Below are 11,072 nucleotides of genomic sequence, written 5' to 3'. Positions count from 1 at the left end.
CTCCTGGCCTCATCATCTAAGTGCTAGCCTATGGGGAAGCCGTCTCTATAACAGGCAGGAAAAGCAGTTGGTTTCCATTAGATTTCCCTATAAAATAAGAACAAGGGAGAGCAGGTAATGTTGATGTGGAAGACAGAAAGAGGAAGGGACATTAAAGGGTGAGAACAGAAGGGATCTAAGCCCTGATGTGATAAAATAAGAGAGTAGAAACGGGGAGGGGGGGCTGCTAGGGGCTGTCACACCAGGCATCCTTTGAACATCCTAGAGAGTCTCTGAGATGCTCCTGGTCCACCCCCTGGGGAAGGGCTTAGCAGCCACTGGTCAAAACCCTCTCTGACCTTCCCAGAGGAGCCCCAGGATGGGGGTGGAGGGGAGCATGGGCTGCCTCAGCAGCATCAACAGCAGGGTCCACGTCAGGCCTCCACCCTCAGGGGCCTTCTGCCTAATGGGATTGGACAGCCCCTTCCCCCTCAGTGCTTTGCTGGCTGAGAAGGAGGCCAGCATGGCAGGTCAGGTGGTAGAGGTGCTTGGGGACACTCACTGAACCCTGTCAAAGCAAGGCTGTTGGTGCCTGCGGCCAAATGGGAGGGGGCTCTGCCTCCTTAATGATCCCCCCCCCTTCAGGCTCACATCCCAGGAACTCCATGAGGCCCTGACCTGTCTGTTGTGTCCCTGGAATCCTGGAATGGAGTGGAGGAGACTCCAGGGCAAAGGAACCAGTCTGAAGCTCAGGCAAAGACGGGTAAGGTGGGCAGGCTGAGTCCCATCCCCAATTTTGTCAGCTGTGCTACTGGAATTTTCTGTCCATCCATACGCTCATCTGCATCCCCCAATACCATCCTCATTCTTGGCTCCATCCCCTTCACAGGGAGTGGCTAACCCAGCCAAGCTGGAGCTGTCTTCTTTATGGGCCCTGGACATAGCCAACTCAAGCAAGCTCCAGCTCTCCCATCCTGTTTTCACTCTTATTTTATAGGGTCACATGGTCCAGGCCTGGCCACAAAAGAAGCCATTTGCCTTCAACATTTCCCTTGTAACAGAGCCTCACCACCTCCTCTCCTAATAGGCCCTGGCGCTTCAGGCCTTCTCTCTCCCTTCCAACCTTGTGCTTTCTCCCTTCCGCTTCCATTCTTCTCCATGCAGGACATAGGTAATGTCCAGAGATGATGAAATAGTGTCTTTCTGGCCCCAATTCTTCTCACTTCCCTACCCCTGCCCCCAGCAAGTGTAGATTCCTTAAGGAAAAGTGAGAAGAAGTCACAAAATTGTGCAGGGGTTCCAGGGAAGAATATCCCACAACCAGGGAGATCAAAGCACATAGCCTGTTCCTCCTGCCCCACAGCGCATACATCAAGGTCTCTGGCTCTAAAACACACAGGATTTCAGAGAAATTAGCGGCGCCTCGGGACTCTACCTAAGGGGCCTCTAGTCTGCTTTTCTGGTCTCCCACCCACCCAGGAAGCTCAGGCCCAGTTCCCAGTGGGAAGAGGAGTGCAGAAATAACAAGTGGCTTTCTAAGGCCAGCTGTTTCCCAGGGCAGGGGTGGGGAGGGTGACCCGGGTTTGGAATGTGCAGGATCTCCCTTTCTCCCAACAGCCAGATGGTCCCTCTGCAGACACTGGAAGCCCTAGGCAGGCACTGGGGACATCTGGGGCATATTCACTCGTCCAGCTGAGCTCCTGACAGTGCCTATTGACCCAGCTGACGCTCAGTTCAGCACTGGGAGGCGGGAGCTTCTGTTCTCTGTCCCACAGTGCTGAGGTTGCAACAGGGCTGGAAAGCTGTGGAGCCCACTATCCTGCCTCTGACCCTGTGACTGCCAAGCATTGCTATTCCCAGAGATGGGGTGAGGTGTGGGGTGGCCACTGGCCTGGGTCTAGTGATGTAGCAGTGCTAAGGATGCCTCTGCCTCACTCAGCAAGACCTGTGCCTGCATTTCTATAACCATAAATGTAGGTCTACACGTGAGCTTGGACATAGCTTTCTGTGTCTGTGTTTAGCTTGATAGTGTGGATTACTACAGAGAAAAGTGGTCATTGCTGTGCCTCACCCCTCCTGCCTCAGCTTCATAGTGGGGGCCACATCCCTCTTAGGGAAGGCTGGGACAACAACTTGGTTTCTGGGTCTAGAGTCCTTCCAGACTGTATATCCTTTCCTACATCCCCAGTAGGCAAAAAGAAAAAAAAAAAAAAAAAAAAAAAAAAAAAAGAAAGGGGGAGGGGCAGGGTGACAGGCTGGCCCAGAGACACCTGGGTCCTTTGGTCTAGTCCAAAGGCTTATATGCTCCTTTTAGGGATGCCCTTGGGAAAATGGGAGTTCCAGGCCCAGGTGTTGTTCTTGGCTCAGTCTGGAAGTGGATGAGTAGAGATAGGAGAACAAGGGGATACAGCTCCAGGAAGGTACAAAGTGGCAGTAATTCTCCACCTCTCAGATGAAAAATATTTGAAAAACAGGTCTTAAGCTTCCTTTAGGCCTGTACCACTAGAAAAGTTCTCTGGAGCCCACTCCCACCTTGTCCCAGTGCCTAGACTAGTCACCGGCTTCATAGGTGGCTTAGTAACAGGACCTTCCTGGAGGATATCAATTCAACATCTGGGAAACGCCCTTCCCAGAGTCTCAAACTCTCACGTCCTTCCTGTATTGTGTGTCCCATGCAGGTCTATTCCTCAAATAAAATTTCAGGTCCCTGTTCCCAGTCAGCTGGCCAGCACAGCTATCACAATAAACAACTGTCTAGAGACATAGTGCCCCTCTCCTAACCCTTCTGTGAGCTTCGCCCATCCTGTTATCCTGTCTCCCTCCCTGCCAGTCTTCTCCATTCATCCCCTCCTTCCTTTCCCTAATTTTCCTTAATGAAACTTGTCATCTGCTCCATTTCCAGAGAAAATTTGATGTATTTCTCCCTACATGTGGAAATAATACTTTATTGTTCTCATGCAATAAACCAGGCCTTTACACACTGCCTTATTACCAACAGCCAACTGTATAGTTCAAGCATTCAGCCAAGGACTTCAGCAGTTCCTTCTGCCCTCTAGAACATTGTTCCACACTGCCCCCAATGGCTAGGCCAAAGGCTTCAAAAAATTCATTCTTTCTGCCTTGGCCCCTCCTCTATGTAACCCATGATAATAGGCCTGAGAATCATTGAGGTAAGAGACTGCTGGAAATTATTCCAGTCTAGGGATCTTTGGGGAACTACAAAAGAGAAAAACCCTAAGATTCCCTTTTCCTGAAATCCAGCTTGCTGCTCACTCATTGGCCTAGATCAAGGAGGAATGAGATGCTGGGGCACAGGTAGGACATGGAGTGTGCAGTGTGGGGTGGTATACATAGAGGAGTGTTTTAGAGGGTTTGCCATCTGCCATAATCTGAGGTATGCAGAGCAAGGGCCTAGCTGAGCTCCCAGGCCTATCTACCCTTGCCGAGCTCCCAGGCCTATCCACCCTTGCCGAGCTCCCAGGCCTATCCACCCTTGCCCCCCAACACACACTAGGTGATGGGCAGGGATGGGGGCAGTCAATGGGAACTCTTGGGTCCCCAGAAACTAAAAGCAGATGTGCAACAGTCACTTCCCTTTGGGACCACCCTAGTCAGGTTCCCCAGCGTTTCCTAGGTTAGGAGCAGGACCATTTTACCTATTTTCCCAAGGCAAGAAGAGATGTATAAATATGGAAAATAATTTAATAGAGAAACAATGAACTACATTCTTTACATACATCTAGCCTCCAGCAAGGAGGATGTTCCACTTCGCCCTAAGGAGGCAGTTAAGGGCAGAATGATTAGAAATCACCAACAGTTTCTGACTTTAGAAATAACCCCCGTCACACACGCACACATTCAAGCACGCAAGCACATGCACACACACACCCCCACACACACACACGAAAAAGGAAAAAAAAAAAAGAACCTTCACTGCTTGTGGTTTGGAATTATCTGATGCAGAATAGCTCCCCTGCACCTTTTTCAAAATCAGCTTTCAACATAAAAATTTGAAACAAGATAGTGATTTGGGGGTGGTGGACAAAAAAGAAACCCTTCAATAATTCCAGATATGTAAATTCAACTCCAGCTCATACCAGGTATAAGCTGTGGAGGTATCCATGGCTTAATAGGACAGAAGAGAAGACTCAGGCCCAGCCAAGCCCCAGCTCCAGCACAGGGCCCACTATATGGCTAACGTGGCATACCTTCCCCCCAAAAAAGGTTGTAAGTAGGAGAGATGAGGGACCTCTCCTCATGCCAAAGCAAAAATAGGCCTGGAATTCTCACATGTACCCCGCCCCTACAAAGGACAGGACTTTCATGCATGAAGGATTGTCTTAAAGTACTGAAAAGGATGGCAGGTGTGTGCTCCCAGGAAGACTGGAGAGTTCTGCAGGGCTGAGTGCATGCTGTAGGGTAGGTAGTCCCTGAGGGGTATTGGAGTGTCCCATTCCAGTGCAAGAAGGGAGTAGGGTTGGAATAAAGGCTCCCAGGAAGGGCTGGCCCAGGTACAGCAGCTGCCCGGTAGCAGGGAAAGAACAGATGTGCCCTAAAGAGTCATGATGTCCTCTCTGCAGAGCAAAACACATGGTATGATGATGTCCTGAAGACAGCAGGCTTAGGCCAGCAGTCACCTAATAACAGAGTCATATTAAAGTAATTGTCCCAGAGTTTAGTACACCTGGCACAGTACATCGGCCACCAGGTCCTCTGGGGGGGGGGGGAGGGCATGAAAGAACACTGGGAAGTAGGATGTGGGCATCTTGGAGGTGTTCATCCAGGAAGGTCCCAGGTGCACAGGTGTGAACCTGGGTTGGTACATAGCGTCTCTCTAGGCTTGTGTTCCATCCACTAGTCCTTCCGGTGTCACTGTAGTGTGCAAGCTAAGAGAGGTGAAAGGGAAAAGTCAGGCTTGGGCTTTGGCAGGAGAGGCAGAATGTATAACCCTGTTATGGGCTGTCAGACCCCAGGGCAGGACTCACAGCTACGAACAGACTCTGACAGCCCCTCTTTGTCCAGCGTCTCAGCTTCCCAATGGGACTCTCTTATCTGTGGGACATAAAGTAGGACAAGGGGTAAGGCAGACAGCTAGACTCGGAAGCCACAGTGCACACACAACCACAAAGAGGAAGAACCCACAACCCACTGCCCGGTGTAGCCATCCATGCCTACCTTGATCTGCTCTTTCAGGTATTCAGCTCGAGCCATGAGGTTCTGAACCTGCCCAGAAAAGGCCCGCCCACAAGTGAGAGGGCTTCAGATCAAGTGCCTCCTCACCCTTGACGCTCCCCAGAGCCCTCTGACTCATTAGACTGCATCATCTCTATTTGTTCCCTCCTTCAGGAAGCTGGCCCTGCTGCAGAAGGCCAGAAGACTTTTGGTTTATCCACCTGAGGCCCTGAGTTAGTGACTTCACTATTCTGAGCCCTGGCCTCTGGTCTTGGAATACCCAAGAGCAGGGGAACTCTATATGTACTCTAAAGACGACACACACACACACACACACACACACACACACACACACACACTCACACACACACACACACTCACACACACACACACTCACACTCACACACACACACACACACACACACACACACAATAAAAGGAGAGGGAAGCGCACTCCCTGACTGCCATGCCCACTGAGTACCTCAGTGTGAAGGAGCTCCCGCCTTCGGCCTGGGGCTTCTGCTGTAAAGACAGGGAGATGGTGAGGACAGGGCAGTCAGTGGCAGGGGCAAGTGTGGTGGCGGGGCCTTACCTGCCAACAGCAGCAGCAGCTCCCCAAGGCTGTGCTGGTACAGGTCCAGGGCATCCTGCTCCTTGCCAACTTCCTCCTCCTACAGCCAGAAGGGCAACACATTATTCCATGTTGTCCCTTCGTCTCCTTCCTATCCCACCAGGACTCCTCCCAGTGAGCACAAACCTTGGCCATGGCAGCTGAGGCCACTTCCAGGGCAGCAAGGAGGCGAGGCTTGTCACGGGCCATCTCTGATGTGGGGTAAAGGCTCATAGTGAGGGGAGCAGCCTGTGGTTTTTGCACAGAAAAGCCCACCTCAGTCTCCCTGTCAAGATGGAGTGGGGTGGCCAAGACTTGTGCCTGGATCAGGAACCGAAGCCTACCTCGCAGCAGACCTTGTACAGATGTGCCCCGCCTTAGCAGGGCCTGATTGGAAGAGGAGACGATGGCTTTGAGCTCCTCAGCCCGGGACACATACTGCGCCACCTGTAAGAGAATAAGAGGCTAAGGCTGTCCCCCTACCCAGTACCCACATCCAAGTTTGCTTCTGGTCCTCAGTGACTGTGTCATACTAACCAGGTCAGACATAAAATAAGCTGACCTGACCCAACCCTCCCCCCAGCCCTATCCTTTGAGAGAGAAGGTTCCAAATCTGAGTGCCATCTGTCAGAGGCTTGTGATCTCTGGGTCCTCTCTTTCCATGGCCATCAGTTTCCTCCTGGGGAGATCACCCTACCTTGGCCCTAATTGCCTCTTTCCGCTGGGTATCCACTTCATCTGCAGAAGGTGAAGGGTTCATATGAGGATCCTGTATGGGAACCCCTGCCCCACAGTCAACCCTTTTCAATCCTCAGACACCAAGTTCCAGGTTCGTCTTCTGCATGGTCTCCCCTTAGGTACTGAATGGGGGGTCTGACCCCACTCCTGCCCCTTCTGTACCCAGGTTATACAAATGGTCTGAGCCTCACAGTGCAGGGCAGGTACAAAGAAGTCCAGAGCCTTGCAGTAGAGTGACAGGGCTGCAGCAGCGTCCCCCTCCTGGTCCTTCTTCACAGCCTCCACCACAAGGGCTGTCTGGGGGATGGGAGGATCAACAGTCAGACCTGACTTTCTAACGCCACACCAACCAGCATCCGCCAGAACCCCACCTGCCTGGTGGCCACCAGCTCACCACCAGAGTGGACAAATGAGACCCAGTCCACCCTATCTCCACTGGTCTGCTTACTGCTCGTGCCAGGCTCTCCACACTGGGCATGTGCTCCAGGTCCACCCAGGGGTGGGCAAAGAAGTCCTGGAAGGAGATTCGACGGCTGGGGTCCCGCTCTAGAAGTCGCTGCAGTAGGTCCCGGCAGTCTGGGGAGAGTTGGGGCCGAAGGGGGAGCTGCAGAGGAATAGACCAAGGCCACATCACACTAGATCCCAACATCTGAGCCCAAAGCCCAAGGTTCCTTAGGAACTCCCATAAGGGGTATATGTTTGTAGGTGGATTTTCTGAGACCTGGAAAGAACATGGTAGGTCCTGGTGATGAGCAGGAAGACAGCCAAGCATCTTTTACCGGGCCCCTATCAATTGGGAATTTGCCTCCAGCCCTGGACTATGAGAAGATTGGGTCTGGCTCATCATGGCCTTTCCCCCATAGGTCATTTATTTCCTGTTGTGGCTGATCTGTATCTTCAGGAATGGACCAGATTCTAGACTTCCACTGTAGAACATGCCCCACCATGAAAGACCTGGAGCCTAGACTGCAGTCTGTACTAGTAGAATAAAAACCTTAGGGTTTTGAATCCTTCAATCCCCAGAGAATACCAATGCCCTGCAAGACACACCTCAATAACCCGATTGCTGCGAATCTTTTCTTCTAGCTCTGAGAATGATCTGGAGGCAAAAGGGGGCTTCCCAAAGAGGGCTTCTGTGGAAGAAGGCAAAGGGAGGCTGGAAGGAAACAGTGTTAAGTCTCCCCCTTATCACCCTTGGGAAAGGAACCAAAATCCCTCAGAGTAGAGCCCTGGGTTCCTCAATTCTCATTAGAACCCAGGATGGGCCCAGAGAAGCCTTGCTCAAATACAGAGTAATCAGGGTGGAGAGCAAGGGAACAAAGGTCTCACCATACAGGATGACCCCTGTAGACCAGAGGTCCACACGAGCATCATATTGCCGCTGACACACCATCTCTGGAGCCATGTAGAGTGGGGAGCCACGAAGAACATGTTTCTCATCCCATGGGGACATGTGCTGTGCAAAGCCAAAGTCTGCAGGCAAGAGGCCAGGCACAGGGCTCAAATGCCAGCTGCTACTGTGACTCCAGTCAGTGTGTTCCTCCCCACCCTAGACTCACCTGGATTGCTCCTGCCCCTCTCCTGTGCTATTGGCCCTCAGCACTCTACCTATATCACCCTCTGGGATGGAAGCCCTCCTCGTGGCACACAGCCTCTTAAGCAAGCCCATCTCAAAACACAATGTGCACTGAAAGCCCCCTGCCCCTCCCCTTACGACTAAGCTATGTCATGTTCTCTGGCCTCCACACTCAAGCCCATTCTTTTTCAAATCTTATCAGAGGCCACAACCATCCTTCAGCTGTCACATTCTCCTCAGCTGTCCAGGCTGAGCCCTAATCCTAATGACAGATTAAGTTGGGTTCCTGCTCACAGACTGATCCTGGATGCTGGTCACACACTGGCATCACTTCCAGATTGAGCCAAAGTGATCTGGCTCTGATCGACTCTGACCCTGAGTGACCCCTAACTCCACCGACAACACTGCAGGACTTAAGTGTGTGCAGCCTGAGAATGGTGCTACCTTTTGGTGATGGCTCAGCCCTCTATCTCCTGACCTGTCACCAATGACCTAACAGAGGGACCGCTGGGAACTAGGCCGCTGGGAGTCCAGCAAGGAGCTCACTGTTTACCACCTCTAAAATGTCACCCTGCTATTCCCGACTCAGACCTGCCAGTTTCAGATGGGGCTTCTCCAAAGAGCTCAGTAGAATGTTCTGTGGCTTCAGATCCAGGTGAGAGATGTTTCGTTCATGCAGGAACTTCAGGGCACTAGCTGGGGGGGCCGGCCCCATGAAAATAAGTCAGAGCCTGGTTCCCACCTGCCTCTCCCTGCCCCAGACTTCCATCGACCCTCTTCCAAATGCATTATTGCAGTTTTGCCTGGCTGGCCTATAGAATACACGGAAGCACCAGGCTCCTGCCACCATTAAAGGCATGTGTCACCACCACCTGGGACTCTGCCACTGCCAAGAGGTTTCCCAAGTGCCCCTCTTTGTGCCCTTCGTCGGACCCCCTCCCCCTTCCTTCTAGGAGCCTCCTGAGAAGCCCAAGCCCTTGAGGACTTTGCATTCTTCCTCACTAAAGCACTTGGGTTCCACCTACTGGGCTCTGAAGACTCTGCAAGGTTCTTACATCACGTTCTACATGTGGAAGCCTGAACTCCCCACAAATGCCAGGGGCATGGGAAATGGCAAAGCACTGCGATAGGGAAGGAGAGAACACGGGGCATGCCGTGGGCTTTTACCCAGCTGCTGCATGAAAACTCGAGCCACCTTCTCAGGCAAGATCCTGCGGGTATGGATGAAGCGAGACAGGTCACCGCCTGCGCAGAACTCCATGATGAGGTAGATATTGTCATTGTCCCACTGTGGTTGGAAGTAAAGAGGCAGCTGTAGGCAGTGTCCCGTCTCCAGCCTCCTTTGGAGGGAGCCCCGCCCCAGGCTCACACCTGGAAGTCTTTCAGCTGTACAATATGGGGGTGCCGAATGCCCTTGAGAATCTCAATCTCAGTCAGGAGGTTTTCCACAGACGCCTTGTTGAGACTTTTCTTGGCCACGCATTTTATGGCTACCACCTCCCGAGTGTCCTTCTGTGGGACAGGAAATTTGGGGTCTCTTGTGTTGAGGGGGCATGCCCCATGGGCTAGAGGAGCTCTGGGTCCCTCTGCAAACTTCCCCCTGCCTGAGTCTATCCACTCTCCACAGGCCTCCAACTTTCCCAGCTTCCCCTTCTCAGATCAACGAGGCATCCGAATTCTGGAATTCTCCCTTCCCAACCCAGCAAGTGTTCTCCATCCCCGTTTCTAACCTACAGCAATAAATTCCAGAGTGGCCACTCCGTCTTCTAACTGGTCCTGCCTCCTGGGATTCTGACCTCAGACCTCTCCCAGCCCCTAAGGCGACTTCCGTGCAGAGCCGGTTCTTCTGCCGCTGACACCCAGGTTCCCTTAGGTCTTTGCCCACCCTTCCAGAGCAAGCTGGTGTGTTTGTTTTTAAACCTAAGAGGGGCGGTCAGCTCCAGCCTCTTCGACCCGCCTGGGGCCAGGCGGCCGCCTCTCTCCTGCTCCGGCCGGTACGTCCACCCAGCCGGGCTTGCTGGCACAGGAGCCAGGTGCCCGGCGCCGGGACATCTCGGGCACGGCCCGCCCACACCCACCTTGGCGTAGGCCTTGTACACCGTGGCGTACGTGCCACTGCCCAGGCGCTCGGTAAGGATGAAACCGTCCAGCCGAGGAAGACCCCAGCCGGACCCAGCCATCCCGCGCCCGCCGCCAGGTGCTTCCTGGTTCGGGGCGCAGGTTCCGGCCCGAAGCGAAGTGGGGGGCGCGCGAGGGGCGGCGGGGCGGGCCTCCGCTCGGCCCCAGCGCCGCCCGCCGGAAGCGCAGCTCGACACCTCCCCTCCGAAGCTCCTCCCTGCCTGCCGCGGGCTTGGTGACACCTTCTGCCAAGGATTGCCAGGCCGGTTTTCAGACACTCAGGCTTCAGTGTGCGTAGCGGAAGTGGGTCGAGGATTGAGGACACTGTCACGTGGGAAACCCTCTCTCAGCACACATCACCTTAGGGCCCACCCACATTGGGGGCGGGACGAAGAGCCTGGCCTTCTGCCCTCTAAGACCAGAAGCAGTGGGGCAACCCTGGGTTCCACTGGGTGGAGAACCTACTCCAGCAAGTTGTTCTCTGATCACCACACGCGCTCTGGGGTGCACACATACACGGAATAGATTATTTTGAAAAATTGTTTTTCCAAGATAGGGGTTCTCTGTGTAGCTTTGGCTGTCCTGGAACTCACTTTGTAGACTAGGCTGGCCTTGAACTGAGAGATCTACCTGCCTCTGCCTTCCAAGTGGTTGGGATTAAAGGTGCCCTCCACCATGCTTGGCTGAAAATAGCGTAATGCCTTTGGAAGAGACTAAGTTGTCATTGCCAGGGTCCTCTCTTCTGCCTTTCACTCTTGGAAGGGGTTTCTCCTCGGAGTTGAGTGGCTTGACAGTATCTCACTGTCCAGCTGCCAAGTATCTTACTTGTCACCTCATCTTAGTAGACAGGCCCTCAGCCCTCCCAAGTCCATCACAGAC

At 53.2% G+C, this 11,072-nt stretch overlaps 1 protein-coding gene across 4 annotated transcripts; it reads right to left on the bottom strand.

Moving 5' to 3' along the window:
• Positions 1 to 3,667: 3,667 nt before the first annotated feature.
• On the bottom strand, positions 3,668 to 10,503 carry Ulk3 (unc-51 like kinase 3). Of its 4 annotated transcripts, none has more exons than XM_051197562.1 (16): positions 10,154 to 10,501; positions 9,447 to 9,587; positions 9,243 to 9,363; positions 8,667 to 8,771; positions 7,829 to 7,972; positions 7,550 to 7,632; positions 6,948 to 7,103; positions 6,691 to 6,796; positions 6,459 to 6,499; positions 6,106 to 6,208; positions 5,909 to 5,973; positions 5,744 to 5,822; positions 5,633 to 5,670; positions 5,155 to 5,202; positions 4,965 to 5,031; positions 3,668 to 4,865 (listed from the first exon to the last, which is right to left on the bottom strand). In XM_051197562.1, exons 1-16 carry the CDS (start codon positions 10,253 to 10,255, stop codon positions 4,849 to 4,851), a joined length of 1,416 nt encoding a protein of 471 aa, XP_051053519.1. In that variant the 5' UTR covers positions 10,256 to 10,501; the 3' UTR covers positions 3,668 to 4,848. The 4 variants fall into 4 exon arrangements, 3 of the variants coding, with proteins under 3 accessions (XP_051053519.1, XP_051053518.1, XP_051053520.1); XM_051197561.1 differs by having other exon boundaries at positions 5,633 to 5,673; positions 10,154 to 10,500; XM_051197563.1 differs by lacking the exon at positions 8,667 to 8,771 and having other exon boundaries at positions 5,633 to 5,673; positions 10,154 to 10,503.
• Positions 10,504 to 11,072: the final 569 nt, after the last annotated feature.

The sequence above is a fragment of the Phodopus roborovskii genome, unplaced genomic scaffold (genome assembly GCF_943737965.1).
Source record: "Phodopus roborovskii unplaced genomic scaffold, PHOROB, whole genome shotgun sequence".
Classification (NCBI taxonomy): Eukaryota; Metazoa; Chordata; class Mammalia; order Rodentia; family Cricetidae; genus Phodopus; species Phodopus roborovskii.
The sequence above is the reverse complement of the archived record's forward strand: the minus strand, read 5'-3'. Positions and strand labels throughout refer to the sequence as shown.